This window comes from Hyperolius riggenbachi, chromosome 1 (genome assembly GCF_040937935.1).
Source record: "Hyperolius riggenbachi isolate aHypRig1 chromosome 1, aHypRig1.pri, whole genome shotgun sequence".
Taxonomy (NCBI): Eukaryota; Metazoa; Chordata; class Amphibia; order Anura; family Hyperoliidae; genus Hyperolius; species Hyperolius riggenbachi.
Genome location: NC_090646.1, coordinates 549,893,594 through 549,912,884, shown reverse-complemented (window position 1 = coordinate 549,912,884; position 19,291 = coordinate 549,893,594). Strand labels below are relative to the sequence as shown.

At 44.4% G+C, this 19,291-nt stretch overlaps 1 protein-coding gene across 4 annotated transcripts in view; it reads right to left on the bottom strand.

Moving 5' to 3' along the window:
* MCC (MCC regulator of WNT signaling pathway) overlaps nucleotides 1-19,291 on the bottom strand; it is a 476,123-nt gene that overhangs the window by 11,217 nt on the left and 445,615 nt on the right. For all 4 annotated transcript variants that reach the window (XM_068247285.1, XM_068247291.1, XM_068247296.1 and 1 more), the window contains 2 exons: nucleotides 14,946-15,152; nucleotides 14,163-14,254 (listed from right to left, as the gene is read on the bottom strand). In XM_068247285.1, coding sequence (XP_068103386.1) covers nucleotides 14,163-14,254; nucleotides 14,946-15,152 — 299 coding nt within the window. The remainder of the gene's footprint in view (nucleotides 1-14,162; nucleotides 14,255-14,945; nucleotides 15,153-19,291) is intronic.

The following is a 19,291-nucleotide window of genomic DNA, read 5'->3' as shown; positions in this document are numbered from 1 at the left end:
ATTTACGCTTTTAAAATAAAAGAGGTTCCCTAGAAGTTTTACATTTAAAGCAAGAGGAGATTCAGAAGAAGAAGAAGAAAAAAAAAGTGCGGGCAATTCGTCATCCTGATCAGTGATCGATTGGCTGGAAATGCAATAATGCTATACACGGATGTAGGATCGTTTTTTCTGACCAATCCTTTGTTTTCAGCAAGTTCTTGCAGTTTCTTATCTAGAGTAATAACATGTAAACCTATAACCCCAAATCTCTGCCTTTATCTTTCACTTATCAAAAGAAAACGACATAAAAAAAACCACTAATAGTTTTATCAAAATGCAAATAAACAAAACAAAAAACAAAGCAAACCCCCAAAGAGGATGTTCCATATGAACTAATAATAAGCAGCGCCATGCAGATACTTTGTTATGCCTGTCTGGCCAGTGGTGTTTCCAGAACTGCTGTTTACAACACAGATGCAATCAAACATTCTACAGCCATTTCCCCAAATTGCACACAGCTGTTTCAGGCTTACAGGCACTCATCACCGCCAGCTACCAACGCCGCAGCTTCTGGGGAGTGTGAAGAGACAGACTGGGAGGAAAGCCTCAGTATGTGACAATGGCTGTAGCTGATAGAGCAGCTGACGGCATGATTGCCTGTGCATGGGTAAAGAGACATTTTCATATGACAAGGCTGTCATGTCCCCACTCTGCACAGTCACTGGAATGGAACGTCAGGAAGCCAACACTGTAATTTTCAATTCATCCGGAGACAGTGGAGATTTAAAATTACATTTTCTTGAGAAGGCAGAAATTGATATTTCAGCCTCCCAGTCCTCAGTGAGGATGCCAGCACAGGAGCAGTGATATAACACAATTCAATACATAGGAAAAATATGGAAAACAAATGTATTATTTATAGAAAAAAGTATACACATTTCCATATCTAAGATAATGGTCAGCTTATGGACTGTCACATGTGAAGAAACAGTCATGTGACTCGTCAACAGAGGTCACCCCCAGCATCTCACTATTCCAGAATACTCTGATAACAGGAAAAAAAATGGTGGTGTTTGCACAAGTAGTACTATATATACTCTAAGTCTAGAAATTTATGTCTGATTCACTTAATAAAAGTATGAGGGTCGACTTATACACCAGTCACAAGTAACACTGAGAAAACACACGTCTGAAACTCCTGGCCACAATATGAAAGGGGCAGGGCGAAAATACTGGGCTGCAGGAAGGGGAGTGAATAACTACTGCACATGGGGGCTTGGAGGAGTTATTGGCTCCAATACTGTATGCAATGCAGTCATTAACCCCTCCTGGGCCCTAAGTGAAGCTGTTAATTCTTCCTGGTCCCCAAGTGCAGCCATTAACTTTGCTGGGTAGACTGATACTTGAGTCAATAAAACATTTTCAGCTCAAGAGGGTCAAATGTTGGAGTCGACTTATATTCGAGGATATACGGTATTCCCAATGTATGTACAGCATACATGGTTGCTCATTTTTCCGGGCATTTTTTTCAGGCGGGGATCAGCCAGGAAAATGCAAAGGGGAAGAAACTTCTGCCCTGAATTCTGGAAGTACAGAAAGCATAGACATGCACAGTATTTCCAGTGGGCGGTTTCCTTAGCCTTTGTCAGAAGAGAAGTTGGGCTGTAGTGTAAGAATGGTTTTCTATGGCACTTTTCAGTTGATCTTGGCAATGCGTTCCCTAAAGCCAGGGTCACACTTGTCCATGCAGAAAAGTACAGACTAACCAGCAAGCTCATGGTGAACCAGAACTCATTGGTGTGTGTAAGGGACTTCAATGGTCCTAAAAGCCCCCTTACTATAATGCTAAGAAGGCTTTTAGGACCATTGTAGTCCCTTACACACTCCAATGAGTTCTGGTTCACCATGAGCTGGTTAGTCTGTACCTCTCGAAGTTACAAGCAATAGCCCATAGAGCCAAATTAATCCATGCCATGCACTGATGAGGATCAAACAATCCAAAACAGTCTGTATGCATGTTCGATTATTCTGGCTCTGTACAAATTAACAAGATAACACATCATTGCATTCCAGCGGTTCTGGAGGTGTGTTTAGCTTCTAAGGGTAACAATGGTCAATTTGCATATATTCAGCAGTGATGCACTGGGAGACATCTCAAGCTCACTCCAACCTGAATTATCGCAAATTCTTTCTGTTTTAAGAAAGCAAACTTTTGATTTCCAAGCAGAAAACAATCAGTTTCTGGCTACAGGCGTTTCTTACATTTTTTTGCATTTTTGTTTTTAATATTCATGTCTAAAGGGGCACTACAGCGAAAAAAAAACTGTAAAATTTAAAATATGTGCAAACATATACAAAGAAGAAGTACATTTTTACAGAGTAAAATGAGCCATAAATTACTTTTCTCCTATGTTGCTGTCACTTACAGTAGGTTGTAGAAATCTGACAAAAGTGACAGGTGTTGGACTAGTCCATCTCTTTATAGGGGATTCTCAGGGACATATTTATTTTCAAAAGCACTTAGTGAATGGCAGTTGCTCTGTCCAACTGCCAAAAAACTATGTAGGGAGCAGGGAAGCTGTCCAGCATCATTGTTACTTTTTAGGGAATATCTTTATAAAGAATAAAAGCCTTGCTGAGAATCCCCTATGAAGAGATGAACTAGTCCAAAATCTGACACTTCTGTCAGATTTCTACTACCTACTGTAAGTGACAGCAACATAGGAGAAAAGTAATTTATGGCTCATTTTACTCTGGAAGAAACGTACTTCTTATTTGTATATGTTTGCACATATTTTACATTTTACAATTTTTCACCATAGTGCCCCTTTAACAAAGTAAAAATAAATAATTTTCAAATAATTTTTACCGTTTTTTGGGCAAAAACGCTTCAACAATGCATAAAAACTGCATGCTTTTTTGCTCCCCATAGGAAAGCATTGCACTGCATACAGTATGCAGAAAGAATGAACTTGTTGAGCATTTTAAAAACCCATCTAAAAAACTCATACCAATGCGGTTTTTCTGCAGTCCATAGACTACCATTAATGTGCATTTTTGCATGCGCTTCTAAAATGCATGCGATTCAAATAAGTGTGACGCTGGTCTAAGGCAGATTTCCCCAACCTTGTCAAGTCAACAGTGCCTGTTTTTCAGGAAGCCACAAGCTTTTTCAGGTGAGTTACAGTAATTAGCATCTCAGCAGTGCTGATGACCTCTGTGGACTTCCACAAAACATGTACCGTTGCTGGGCCAGGGTTGGGAAATACTGCTATAATGCTGGATACACACTGTGCGTTTTTCCGCTCGATTTCTTGCTCGATAAAATCGATCGAATCGAGGATGAATCCATGCTGGCAATCGAGAGATATAATCGAAAAGTACCACGGATTCGATTATTTCATCGGTCGAAATGTAATCGTGCATGTTGGAAATAGTCGATCGAAATACACATAATGCACAGTGGTTAGCGCTCTTGCCTTGTAGCACTGCGTCCCCGGTTTCAACTTCAGTCAGGTCAACAAGAAACTTGTATGTACTCCCCGTGTCTCCGTGACTCTTTGCAGATAGTGCCCTGGTTGGTATTCGAACCTGGGACCCAGCGCTGCAAGATGAGAGTGCTAACCACTACGCCCCCGTGCTATATATATATATATATATATATATATATATATATATATATATATAGATAGATAGATAGATAGATAGATAGATAGATAGATAGATAGATAGATAGAGAGAGAGAGAGAGAGAGAGAGAGAGAGAAGGAGATATATATATATATATATAGACACACACACACAGTGGTGTGAAAAACTAATTGCCCCCTTCCTGATTTCTTATTCTTTTGCATGTTTGTCACACTTAAATGTTTCTGCTCATCAAAAACCGTTAACTATTAGTCAAAGATAACATAATTGAACACAAAATGCAGTTTTAAATGATGGTTTTTATTATCTAGTGAGAAAAAAAACTCAAAACCTACATGGCCCTGTGTGAAAAAGAAATTGCCCCCTAAATCTAATAACTGGTTGGGCCACCCGTAGCAGCAATAACTGCAATGAAGCGTTTGCTTCATTGCAGTTATTGCTGCAAGAGACTGGGCAAAAACTGCCTGCATGGCAGATATCCAAGGCGTAAACCACTTTTAAGCAAAAAGAACATTAAGGCTAGTCTCAATTTTGCTAAAAAACATCTCAATGATTGCCAAGACTTTTTGGAAAATACCTTGTGGACCGACGAGACAAAAGTTGAACTTTTTGGAAGGTGCGTGCCCCGTTGCATCTGGCGTAGAAGTAACACAGCATTTCAGCAAAAGAACATCATACCAACAGTAAAATATGGTGGTAGTAGTGTGATGGTCTAGGGTTGTTTTGCTGCTTCAGGACCTGGAAGGCTTGCTGTGATAGATGGAACCATGAATTCTACTGTCTACCAAAAATTCCTAATGGAGAATGTCCAGCCATCTGTTTGTCAACTCAAGCTGAAGCGATCTTGGGTGCTGCAGCAGGACAATTACCCAAAAAACACCAGCAAATCCACCTCTGAATGGCTGAAGAAAAACAAAATGAAGACTTTGGAGTGGCCTAGTCAAAGTCCTGACCTGAATCCTATTGAGATGTTGTGGAATGACCTTAAAAAGGCGGTTCATGCTAGAAAACCCTCAAATAAAGCTGAATTACAACAATTCTGCAAAGATGAGTGGGCCAAAATTCCTCCAGAGCGCTGTAAAAGACTCGTTGCAAGTTATCGCAAACGCTTGATTGCAGTTATTGCTGCTAAGGGTGGCCCAACCAGGTTCAGGGGGCAATTTCATTTTCACACAGGGCCATGTAGGTTTTGAGTTTGTTTTCTCACTAAATAATAAAAACCATCATTTAAAACTGCATTTTGTGTTCAATTATGTTATCTCTGACTAATAGTTAACGGTTTTTGATGAGCAGAAACATTTAAGTGTGACAAACATGCAAAAGAATAAGAAATCAGGAAGGGGACAAATAGTTTTTCACACCACTGTGTGTGTATGTATGTACAGGATCTTCTCAAAAAATTAGCATATTGTGATAAAGTTCATTATTTTCTGTAATGTACTGATAAACATTAGACTTTCATATATTTTAGATTCAAATACAAACAACTGAAGTAGTTCAAGCCTTTTATTGTTTTAATATTGATGATTTGGGCATACAGCTCATGAAAACCCAAATTTCCTATCTCAAAAAATTAGCATATTTCATCCGACCAATAAAAGAAAAGTGTTTTTAAAACAAAAAAAGTCAATATTCAAATAATTATGTTCAGTTATGCACTCAATACTTGGTCGGGAATCCTTTTGCAGAAATGACTGCTTTAATGCGTCGTGGCATGGAGGCAATCAGCCTGTGGCACTGCTCAGGTGTTATGGAGGCCCAGGATGCTTCGATAGCGGCCTTAAGCTCATCCAGAGTGTTGGGTCTTGCGTCTCTCAACTTTCTCTTCACAATATCCCACAGATTCTCTATGGGGTTCAGGTCAGGAGAGTTGGCAGGCCAATTGAGCACAGTAATACCATGGTCAGTAAACCATTTACCAGTGGTTTTGGCACTGTGAGCAGGTGCCAGGTCGTGCTGAAAAATGAAATCTTCATCTCCATAAAGCTTTTCAGCAGATGGAAGCATGAAGTGCTCCAAAATCTCCTGATAGCTAGCTGCATTGACCTTGCCATTGATAAAACACAGTGGACCAACACCAGCAGCTGACATGGCACCACAGACCATCACTGACTGTGGGTACTTGACACTGGACGTCAGGCATTTTGGCATTTCCCTCTCCCCAGTCTTCCTCCAGACTCTGGCACCTTGATTTCCGAATGACATGTAAAAGTTGCTTTCATCTGAAAAAAGTACTTTGGACCACTGAGCAACAGTCCAGTGCTGCTTCTCAGTAGCCCAGGTCAGGCGCTTCTGCCGGTGTTTCTGGTTCAAAAGTGGGTTCATGCTTCCATCTGCTGAAAAGCTTTATGGAGATGAAGATTTCATTTTTCAGCACGACCTGGCACCTGCTCACAGTGCCAAAACCACTGGTAAATGGTTTACTGACCATGGTATTACTGTGCTCAATTGGCCTGCCAACTCTCCTGACCTGAACCCCATAGAGAATCTTTGGGATATTGTGAAGAGAAAGTTGAGAGACGCAAGACCCAACACTCTGGATGAGCTTAAGGCCGCTATCGAAGCATCCTGGGCCTCCATAACACCTGGGTAGTGCCACAGGCTGATTGCCTCCATGCCACGCCGCATTGAAGCAGTCATTTCTGCAAAAGGATTCCCGACCAAGTATTGAGTGCATAACGGAACATAATTATTTGAAGGTTGACTTTTTTTTGTTTTAAAAACACTTTTCTTTTATTGGTCGGATGAAATATGCTAATTTTTTGAGATAGGAAATTCGGGTTTTCATGAGCTGTATGCCCAAATCATCAATATTAAAACAATAAAAGGCTTGGACTACTTCAGTTGTGTGTATTAGAATCTAAAATATATGAAAGTCTAATGTTTATCAGTACATTACAGAAAATAATGAACTTTATCACAATATGCTAATTTTTTGAGAAGATCCTGTATATATACACATATATATATATATATATATATATATATATATATATATATATATATATATATATATATATATATATATATGGTACCAGATGCTGGGTCAGTTTATTTAAACGCACATCGGCTACTACAGGCACCCGCCATAGACTGCAATGTAAAGTTTTGGCTATGTGTGCCAAGGTGCTCAATTCAGGCTCTAGCATTTGGCTATTGCATAGACAATCATTGTTACTTGGCGACTGAGTTGCGAGGTGTTTTATTTGGCCACTGGGTATTGAATAGATTAGTGCCACTGCTTAGTTATTGTTGCATTACTGATATTCTAACTATCGGCATCACCCGACGCCCAATTCAACAAGCGACGACATGATATGTACTCACCATATGCAGCCTTTATTGATCATTTAGCTCAGCCCGCCAGGCCTCCTGTTGCGGCCCGCGAGATGCAGGCATGGCGTGCGCTATGGGCGCCATGCCTGCTCCCTCTTGTGTGGCCTCTCCTGTGTCCCCGCTGCCTCACAGCTCAGCTCAGACCTCACAGATCGCGGCGACAGGAGGCAGACAGAGCGCGCGCATAACACCCGCACGGAGCACGTCACATGCGGAAGTGAAATCAATCACTTCCGCATGTGACGTTCTGCCGCGCGGGTGTTATGCGCGCGCTCTGTCTGCCTCCTGTCGCCGCGATCTGTGAGGTCTGAGCTAGTGAGCTGTGAGGCAGCGGGCACAGGAGAGAGGTAACGGGGGAGGCAATGGGGGGGCACCTGTCACTGGGGGGGCACCTGTCACTTACTGGGGGGCACCTGTCACTATCTAACTGGGGGGGGGGGCACCTGTCACTCTAATTGCAGGGAACCTGTCACTCTAACTGGGGGGGGAACCTGTCACTCTAACTGGGGGGGGGGCACCTGTCACTCTAACTGGGGGGGCACCTGTCACTATCTAACTGGGGGGACACCTGTCACTCTAACTGGGGGGAACCTGTCACTCTAACTGGGGGGAACCTGTCACTCTAACTGGGGGGAACCTGTCACTCTAACTGGGGGGGGGGCACCTGTCACTAACTGGGGGGAACCTGTCACTCTAACTGGGGGGAACCTGTCACTCTAACTGGGGGGAACCTGTCACTCTAACTGGGGGGAACCTGTCACTCTAACTGGGGGGAACCTGTCACTCTAACTGGGGGGGAACCTGTCACTCTAACTTGGGGGGGCACCTGTCACTATCTAACTGGGGGGACACCTGTCACTCTAACTGGGGGGAACCTGTCACTATCTAACTGGGGGGGCACCTGTCACTATCTAACTGGGGGGGGCACCTGTCACTATCTAACTGGGGGGCACCTGTCACTATCTAACTGGGGGGGGGGGGCACCTGTCACTATCTAACTGGGGGGGGGGGCACCTGTCACTATCTAACTGGGGAAGGGCACCTGTCACTATCTAACTGGGGGGGGACACCTGTCACTATCTAACTGGGGGGGGACACCTGTCACTATCTAACTGGGGGGGACACCTGTCACTATCTAACTGGGGGGGGCACCTGTCACTATCTTACTGGGGGGGGGGGCACCTGTCACTATCTTACTGGGGGGACACCTGTCACTATCTAACTCGGGGGACACCTGTCACTATCTAACTGGGGGGACACCTGTTACTACCTCATCCGGCCACAGCATCACCGCCAGCCCGGCCACAGCAGCACCGCAAGGCCTTTCAGCCCACACATCATCACCAATCTGGCCGAAAACACTATTGCCAGGTCAGCCAGGCACAGCAGCCAGTAGAGGAGAATACAGAAGCCAGGTAAGAGGTGTCTACCATATTAAAGGGGCATTCTGCTTATTTATGTGAAATGCTCTCTATTTATGTGCCTCATGACTGCTGAATTTGTTGTGTTGGGGGCCTCATGATTGCTGAATTTGTCTTGTTGGGGGCCTCATTTGTTGGGGGCATCACGATTGCTGAATTTGCCTTGTTGGGGGCCTCAAGATTGCTGATTTTGTCTTGTTGGGAGCCTCATGATTTGTTGGGGGCCTAATGATTGCTGAATTTGTCTTGTTGGGGGCCTCATGATTGCTGAATTTGTCTTGTTGGGGGCCTCATGATTGCTGAATTTGTCTTGTTGGGGGTCACATGATTGCGAACTGCGAGACTATGGAAAAGCTGATTCATCATCATGAGACAATAGCATTAAACCTTTTTTAGCTTTTTAAAACGGAAAATAAAACTGAGAGGTTCTAAAAAAAAAAAAATTACATTTCAGGAGTAGGATGGATGAAATTGTTTATCTTCAGAGTTTATTTTCAACTTGGATTTTCCATATTGTTCATGTATGAGTTAAAACGTTTGTATGTAGTTTAAATTGCTGTTGCCACTTTGCGATAGATAAGTGACTTTTGGGTTGCAGTTTGGACACTCTGCCTCCAAAAGGTTCACCACCACTGTCCTAATCTAATGTCCCACATCGCTAAGTTCATGTAAATTTGTCTCCACCCGTGGCCACACCCGCATTCTGGTCCATGGCCACACCCATTTTTCGGCGCGGCGCTCAACGGAACCCTCGTGTTTTCACTTCACCATTATTTTAAATTGCATTTTCTGAAAAGTGCTGCCAATCTAACTGTCCTTTAATTGCTTTTTTTTTCGGGGGGGGGGGGGGGGGGGGGGGGGGTCTGCGGCTCTAGCAAGAACCTTCAACCCTCCACCATGGTGTCTGAAAAAAAAATGGCCCTCTACGCCCATGAAGTTGGACAGCACTGATTTAGCTCATGGCATGGCCTGTGTTTTCTTTACAACATGCATCATTGCCCTGACAAGTTTATCACCAGGATGTCTGTAGGTATCTGACTCACTTCTGGAGTTGTTGAGGCCACTGCAGTATCAGCACCCAACCAACCGCTGTGTCCCCATCTCTGCAGAGCAACACCTTGCAGTGGGTACATTATAACAATTTTAATTGTAATTTTTCAGTACCAACTTGTTTTGGGAGCTACCGTAATATGTTTTTGTGTTCTCACACCTGCTAATTCATGTCCACCGGTGAACGCTTGCTTCCCTGCAGTATACTTTCTAGCAGGTCACTAAAGGTGATGTACAACAAGAAATGAAGGGAAGAGGTGTGCCCACACGGATTGAAAAGCTAAAACAGGTGATCAGCAAGGGTAGTCTGCCCCAACTGCAATTTACCTAACTTGCTTGAAATCCTGGAAGGTATGCAGATCTGTGTGCAAATGTTTCTAATAGAGTTGCTCCAAGTACCCCTGAACCAAGGTTTTTTTTGTTGTTGTTGTTGTTGTTTTTAATGATGTTAGTTTTTGGTGCTGTGACATATGTCACAGCACCATCCTCAACCCCCAGAGCCCCATGTGGTCCCCGCACTGCTTAGCTAAAATACTCGTTTGAGCAGAATGACTATTATGGGCAGGGAGGAAGTGGCAGTTACCCTCTTTCAGCCTGTCCTTAGGTATGTCCTTCCTTCAATCCCCGCTTATCGTTACCGATACTTCACTGCACACATCGCGCAGGACAGCTGGGAAGTGTGTGCGCTTCGGGACTGTTGTAAATATTTGTGCAGCACAGTTCCTTATGGTCTGACCAATTCCATTGGGGGAAATCATTCATGTGACCCAGAGATCTCTCTATCAGGAAGATAGCTGGCAGCAGCTAGAGAACAGCTATCAATGTCCAGCTCCTTCCTCTGCAGATCAGAGTTTAACTCTCTGTGACCAGCACTGGAGCTCAGCATATTATTAATATGTGGCTGAGATGTTGCTGTAGTGCTGGAAAGAGGGACAGACAGCTGCAAACCATGCAAAAAAAACCACCAAAAAACCTTTTTAAATGAATGAATATGTGCTTACCGGCAGCTGATGCTTGCTCAATTGCCCCCAACAATGCTTATGTGTGTACCAGGGCATAAGAATGCACTGATTGTTCACATGAACGGTTAGAAGTTGATAATCCATCATCGTTAACAATCAGACTAGGTCTACACCTTACTGCTAGTCAGAAAACATTAGCCTGTTACACACAGATATGCTCCTTTACTGATATAGAACTAAAAAAAGGTTCCCGCCCCCTCCCATATATAAACCAGATGAAAGAATCATTCATGGGACATGCTAGGCAGAATGTCAATGCCTGTCACATATTAGATAGCAGAGGCAGAACTCAGAGAGCTGCTATTATAAGTGTCATACAGAATGATCACAGTATGTATAGTCTTACCTACTGTTCATCTGTATTCATGTGGATACCAATATATAGATTGAACCATTCAGCTGATGATGAATAATCAAGCAGTGCATAGCGGCGCACAGACAAGCATTTCAATGACTAGAGCAAACCCTGACAGCGTGGAGGAGAAATCAGCAAGTAGCCAATTGTAAATGTCTCTATCTGCCTTGCCAAGTTGTCAGGGAGCAGAGCTATATAAGCAGATGAGGTGATTTCACTGGAGACACTGCTGACTGCCTGTGACCTCACACAGCAGACATTGAGCAGGGAAGAGGAATTCTGATTACTGGATCTCTCCTGTGATATCCAAGAAAAGCCGTGTGCACTGAAAGTCGTGGTCAGCTCTATACTCCCTCCAACCCCCGGCCCACAGGTCATAACAAAAGTCCAGATAAAACACACCACAGCTAAGAGCAAAGAAAACTATGTGGAAAAATGGAGGAGTGAAATAAAACAGTCACAAAAGCTAGCCATATACCAGTCTCTACAAAGAGAATATAAAATGGCCCCATACCTGGAAAAGCTCCAAAACTCTCAAGAGAGGAAAATCCTGAGTGTATACAGATTGAGTGCTCACAACCTCGAAATAGAGTCTGGGAGACACAGACAGACGTACAAACCCAGGGAAGAGAGACTATGCCAACACTGTGAGCAGAAGACCCTTGAGGATGAAAGCCACTTCCTGCTGCACTGCCCCAAATATACTGCAACCAGGGACACTTACTTTAAGAAATTGTCGGAACTATTCCCAGACTTTCTCACACTAGAAGATGAGAGAAAAACATATATCCTACTAGGAGAAGAGGAATCCACAGTGACAATCGCTGCACACTATGTCACAGCATGCCACAGACTGAGAGGAGCATAACAGAACTGTAAACCTAAAAATGTCCACTGACTGCTTAGCCATTGTCCCCCTACCCCACCCCCTCCCATGTCCCCTATTTCCCCTTGCTTTGGCAATACCTGTAATGAATCTTGGTCATGCCAATAAAGCTATCTTTGATTTGATTTGATTTGATATCCAATTACTCAGCTGTCTCCAGCAGCAAATCGCTTCTCCAGCTCCCCTCCTAAGCACAAGCATCTAATGACAGACACCCTATATGTGCTGTGCAGACTGAGGAGGCCAGGAATAACAATAGAATACTGCATACTTCAGGGAGGGATTACAGGGGTAGGATCACAATGGCCAGCCACCCTTCTAATCCTGCAACAGAGTTGCATGCACCTTGTGCAAAATAAAGATATACTTTGTACTGAAATGTAAAAAAAAAAAAAGTGTCTTCAAAAACAGAATTGTGTTCGTTTGCCAATAAGCTGCTGTACAAGCCAAGAAAATGAAGATGCCAGTGAAAGTGGCTATCAAAATAGGTTCACAGCTGCATGACTTAGAGCCACGTCCCACTAGCAGCAATTTCGGTACGCCTGCTGATACACTTTTGTGTATGTGTGTGGTGATTGTATGGTGTATATGTGCGTTGTGTGTAGGTGTCTGGTCACCTAGTACCTCCTCATGAACGTGTGTTATACTCGTATACAGGTCTGCAAGTCACACTCATAGATGTATGCCTACAGTATATTGAGGTATACATGTCAGTACAACAATGGTCTGGGTATGTTTCCTCAATCCTGACACCATGGTGGAGAGTTGGCTATCATTTTCACCATGTTGTCACACACACGCACGCACGCACGCACACGCACGCACGCACGCACGCACGCACACACACACACACACACACGCACGCACGCACGCACACACTTTGTGTATAAATGCTTTTTACCCCTTTTCAAACATTACTGTATACTTCTTTTAAATAACTAAAACCACCCAGATCTAATTCCCCGGATACTATCTGCATGTGCATATTCTCATTGTGTTTGTGCAGGCTACCACTCACATCCTACAGTCCCCATTACTGGCAGGTTTACTGGGATGGCCGTCAAACTGACCCTAGACTATGGCTGGGACTCTAGTATGTTTTTATGGGAGGAACTGTATATCATGAGTCCCTCTAAGGCTTTGACTCCCTAAGCATAAGCGTATTCGGTAATGCAGAAAACAGCTAATTTTTCCAAACACCAATTCACTAAAATACTGTTCTTGCACTGAAATGAAAAATTACAAACTTGTGCGGTCAATACCTCAATAAATGTCGATTCACAATGATTAGAACATTCAACCCGACAGGATGCGCGCGCATCTCCTGCTTGGTGGGCGGAGCGGAGCCTTGAATCTCCGACCGGTGATTGCCGCTCGGGAGACTGTTAGACAGCGTACCCGCCGTCTATTTACATGTACAGCGCAGCAGCAGATCAGCAGCAGCGCTGTACAGGGGACAGCCGTGTGACACGGCCGTCCCCCTGAGGGACTCAAAAGCGATCCGCTGTGATAGGCAGACAGGGGGAGGGAGGGTAATTTGCATATAAAAAACCCCCAAAAATTCATAAAAAAGGAGACAGTAAATATTTATTTAAAAAAACAAACAAACCTGGGGGTGATCAGACCCCACCAACAGAGAGCTCTGTTGGTGGGGTGGATCACTTGTGTGCTGTGTCGTGCGACCCTGCAGCTTGGCCTTAAAGCTGCAGTGGCCTATCTCACACAAAACAGCCTGGTGTTTAGGGGGGGGGGGGGGGTAAAGCCTGTGCTTCTGAAGAGGTTAAACCAAAGCATCTTATGTTCATTTTCTCTGGACTGTGGTCACATGATTATGCCTACAGGAAGCTGCCGACTGAGATGTAAGTTTTGAGAGAAGCTCACAATCACTTGACACTACATTTTTATCCAAGCATACATCTGAGTATCATTTTCCTGTAGGCAAATCACATGACCACACACCAGGAGAAATTAAGTAAAGTGTTTCAGCTTCGAAACAAACATTTATTTTGCAAAGCTAAATATTTTATGCAACAGAGTGCAGGGCATACATTTTAGACACAGTAAATGTGGTGACTGTGAGCTGATCTTTAAGACTGAAATTAGAATTATCCCAGTTAGCAGTCAGATGTCATTGTCTGAATACAGTATAATCTCGTTATAATAAACATTTGGATATAGTAAACTACCTCTCCAGGTCCTGGCCAATCTCCATTATAAGTCTATGGGAGCAAAGCCTGATATAGTAGACTCTGATTTAGTTATAGTAAACATGTTTTTGGCCCCTACTTGACGTAGACTCTGGATATAGTAAACAGTGGGCAGTGCATGCGTCACGTCAGTGTGGAACCCATGGTCAGCTGCTCTCTTCAGGCTGGTTGCGAGTTAGTCCATAGGAAGCCATAAGCAAGACCTTCAATTTTTATTTCTACATATTTGAGGACAGGCAGCTCTGGCTGCTCTCACCTTTTCAGTGCACTTGTGAGTTCTGTAGTAAGTTCACTGTCACTGTACGTTCTCAGCTCAGATAAAGATAAGGCAGAGCCTTCTATGGATTCCTAGGAAACAAATACGTAAATTAATGCATGGCAATATTGTATTCCACAAGCACTTCACACAACAGAATACCAGTAACACCAATATATTTTTTCATTTATTAAAGAACTTCCAAGGACAGAATACGGCTTTCTTTACCAACCTATGATAATTTCCAAGCTGTCAGCTGTTTGGGTCTGTGTCTGTCCACCCCGTTGTGCACAACTTGCATCCCGCATGTAGAAGTACTGGAAAATGCTGCACTGTTGGGCAGTAAAGCATCCATCCCTGCTATTCCAGGATAATGATTTCAAAGCCAAATGTTTCTTTGCATAATATGCTGAATGGCCAGTAGTTAATATGGTTACCACAAACCTTGGTTTAGTTTCTCTGAGAGAGCATTTTATAAACACAGTTATTAATTTATGAATACATTTGTACTTTGTCTGAAGGTGGTTTATTTCTTAGTGATTTTATAGCTAGCCGATGGTGCAAGGTATGCTGCGTGTGGCAGGAGTTTGGGCTCTTTGGATGCAGTGTGCACCATCACAGCGAGGCAGAAGGACACACACACAGCTTGGAAATATTATAGACAGGGTTCTGGTCAGCCATAACTTAGCAGGGCACCCCAGAACATTGGGTAAAGATGAGACAGTGTAGAGAGAAAGCTCAGGTGAAGTAAATGCAGGCAAGGTATTGGAGCCCAGGCCTCACCTTCCCCATCTTGTCCTTGCTGCTGCTGCCGGTTGAGCTCAGTGACCGCATCCTCTGTTCTTTCTGCTCTTCCACTTCAGACTTCAGATGCTCGATGTGTACCAGGTAGGCCTGTTCCTGGGCATCTCGTGTGCTCAATTTCAATTCTAGAGCTTTCTTCTCCTTCTCCAGCAGGTACAGCTGTGCCTTGAGCTCAGCCATTTCCTCCTGACACAAAAAGACAAAGTCAGCACATTATTCATGCTACTGCCATATTTACAGGTAATAAACCCGGACCATCAAATCAAATAAAAAAAATAGCTTTATTGGCATGATCAAGATTCATATACAGGCACTGCCAAAGCAAGGGGAAATTAGGGACATGGAAGAGGGTCCGGTAGGGGTACAATGGGTATGCAGTCCGTGGACATTTTCAGGTTTACAGTTAATTTATGCTCCTCTCAGTCTGTGGCATGCTGTGACATTTTGTGCAGTGATACATACAAAAGTATAAAACATACGGTGTCCAGTATAATTAGACTGTTGTAGTCAATTGACATAGCTACATGAAAAGACAACTCTGTATAATGCCGTACTGGACATGCACTCTTTGTAGATCTGGCAAAACAGAGTAAGTTATTGTAGCTTCTAGAATGTATCTTAACCACTTGAGGACCTAGGGCTTTCTACCCCTTAAGGACCGGCCACTTTTTTTCCATTCAGACCACTGCAGCTTTCACGGTTTATTGCTCGCTCATACAACCTACCACCTAAATGAATTTTGGCTCCTTTTCTTCTCACTAATAAAGCTTTCTTTTGGTGCTATTTGATTGCTCCTGCGATTTTTACTTTTTATTATATTCATCAAAAAAAGACATGAATTTTGGCAAAAAAATGATTTTTTTAACTTTCTGTGCTGACATTTTTCAAATAAAGTAAAATTTCTGTATACATGCAGCGCGAAAAATGTGGACAAACATGTTTTGGATAAAAAAAAACCCATTCAGTGTATATTTATTGGTTTGGGTAAAAGTTATAGCGTTTACAAACTATGGTGCAAAAAGTGAATTTTCCCATTTTCAAGCATCTATGACTTTTCTGACCCCCTGTCATGTTTCATGAGGGGCTAGAATTCCAGGATAGTATAAATACCCCCCAAATGAACCCATTTTGGAAAGAAGACATCCCAAAGTATTCACTGAGAGGCATAGTGAGTTCATAGAAGATATTATTTTTTGTCACAAGTAAGCGGAAAATGACACTTTGTGACCAAAAAAAAAAAAAAAGTTTCCATTTCTTCTAACTTGCGACAAAAAAAAATGAAATCTGCCACGGACTCACCATGCCCCTCTCTGAATACCTTGAAGGGTCTACTTTCCAAAATGGGGTCATTTGTGGGGTGTGTTTACTGTCCTGACATTTTGGGGGGTGCTAAATTGTAAGCACCCCTGTAAAGCCTAAAGGTGCTCATTGGACTTTGGACCCCTTAGCGCAGTTAGGCTGCAAAAAAGTGCCACACATGTGGTATTGCCGTACTCAGGAGAAGTAGTATAATGTGTTTTGGGGTGTATTTTTACACATACCCATGCTGGGTGGGAGAAATATCTCTGTAAATGACAATTTGTTAATTTTTTTTACACACAATTGTCCATTTACAGAGAGATTTCTCCCACTCAGCATGGGTATGTGTAAAAATACACCCCAAAACACATTATACTACTTCTCCTGAGTACGGCGATACCACATGTGTGACACTTTTTTGCAGCCTAGGTGCGCTAAGGGGCCCAACGTCCTATTCACAGGTCATTTTGAGGCATTTGTTTTCTAGACTACTCCTCGCGGTTTAGGGCCCCTAAAATGCCAGGGCAGTATAGGAACCCCACAAGTGACCTCATTTTAGAAAGAAGACACCCCAAGGTATTCTGTTAGGTGTATGACGAGTTCATAGTAGATTTTATTTTTTGTCAAAAGTTAGCGGAAAGTGACACTTTGTGGAAAAAAACCAATAAAAATCAATTTCCGCTAACTTTTGACAAAAAATAAAATCTTCTATGAACTCGTCATACACCTAACAGAATACCTTGGGGTGTCTTTTTTTCTAAAATGGGGACACTTGTGGGGTTCCTATACCGCCCTGGCATTTTACGGGCCCAAAACCGTGAGTAGTCTGGAAACCAAATGTCTCAAAATGACTGTTCAGGGGTATAAGCATCTGCAAATTTTGATGACAGGTGGTCTATGAGGGGGCGAATTTTGTGGAACCGGTCATAAGCAGGGTGGCCTTTTAGATGACAGGTTGTATTGGGCCTGATCTGGTGGATAGGAGTGCTAGGGGGGTGACAGGAGGTGATTGATGGGTGTCTCAGGGGGTGGTTAGAGGGGAAAATAGATGCAATTAATGCACTGGGGAGGTGATCGGAAGGGGGTCTGAGGGGGATCTGAGGGATCAGGAGCCCACACGGGGCAAATTAGGGCCTGATCTGATGGGTAGGTGTGCTAGGGGGTGACAGGAGGTGATTGATGGGTGTCTCAAGGTGTGATTAGAGGGGGGAATAGATGCAAGCAATGCACTGGCGAGGTGATCAGGGCTGGGGTCTGAGGGCATTCTGAGGGTGTGGGCGGGTGATTGAGTGCCCTAGGGGCAGATAGGGGTCTAATCTGATAGGTAGCAGTGACAGGGGGTGATTGATGGGTAATTAGTGGGTGTTTAGGGTAGAGAACAGATGTAAACACTGCACTTGGGAGGTGATCGGACGTCGGATCTGCGGCCGATCTATTGGTGTGGGTGGGTGATCAGATTGCCCGCAAGGGGCAGGTTAGGGGCTGATTGATGGGTGGCAGTGACAGCGGGTGATTGATGGGTGGCAGTGACAGGGGGTGATTGATGGGTGGCAGTGACAGGGGGTGATTGATGGGTGGCAGTGGGTTATTACAGGGGAGAACAGATGTAAATATTGCACTGGCGAATTGATAAGGGGGGGGTCTGAGGGCAATCTGAGCGTGTAGGCGGGTGATTGGGTGCCCGCAAGGGGCAGATTAGGGTCTGATCTGATGGGTAACAGTGACAGGTGGTGATAGGGGGTAATTGATGGGTGATTGATGGGTAATTAGTGGGTGTTTAGAGGAGAGAATAGATGTAAACGCTGCGCTTGGGTGGTGATCTGATGTCGGATCTGCAGGTGATCTATTGGTGTGGGTGGGTAATCAGATTGCCCGCAAGGGGCAGGTTAGGGGCTGATTGTTGGGTGGCAGTGACAGGGGGTGACAGGGGGTGATTGATGGGTGATAGGTGATTGGCAGGTGATTGACAGGTGATCAGTGGGTTGTTACAGGGAAGGATAGATGTAAATAATGCCCTGGCGAATTGATAAGGGGGGGTCTGAGGGTAATCTGAGCGTGTAGGCGGGTGATTGGGTGCCCGCAAGGGGCAGATTAGGGTCTGATCTGATAGGTAACAGTGATAGAGGGTGATTGATGGGTAATTAGTGGGTGTTTAGAGAAGATAACAGATGTAAACAATACATTTGGGAGGTAATCTGACGGCGGGTTTGCGGGCGATCTAATGGTGTGGGTGGGTGATCAGATTGCCCGCAAGGGGCAGGTTAGGGGCTGATTGATGGGTGGCAGTGACAGGGGGTGACAGGGGGTGATTGATGGGTGATAGGTGATTGGCAGGTGATTGACAGGTGATCAGTGGGTTATTACAGGGAAGAACAGATGTAATGAATGCACTGGTGAATTGATAAGGGGGGGTCTGAGGGCAATCTGAGCGTGTGGGCGGGTGATTGGGTGCCCGCAAGGGGCAGATTAGGGTCTGATCTGATAGGTAAAAGTGACAGGTGGTGATAGGGGGTGATTGATGGATGATTGATGGGTAATTAGTGGGTGTTTAGAGGAGAGAATAGATGTAAACAATGGATTTGGGAGGTGATCTGATGTCGGATCTGCGGGCGATCTATTGGTGTGGGGGGGTGATCAGATTGCCCGCAAGGGGCAGGTTAGGGGCTGATTGATGGGTGGCAGTGACAGGGGGTGATTGATGGGTGATTGACAGGTGATCAGGGGGGATAGATGCATACAGTACATGGGGGGGGGGTCTGGGGAGAATCTGAGGGGTGGGGGGGTGATCAGGAGGGAGCAGGGGGCAGGGGGGGGGGTATAAAAAAAATAGCGTTGACAGATAGTGACAGGGAGTGATTGATGGGTGATTAGGGGGGTGATTGGGTGCAAACAGGGGTCTGGGGGGTGGGCAGGGGGGGGTCTGATGAGTGCTGTGGGCGATCTGGGGCGGGGGGGGGGGGGGGGGAGAAAATCAGTGTGCTTGGTGCAGACTAGGGTGGCTGCAGCCTGCCCTGGTGGTCCCTCGG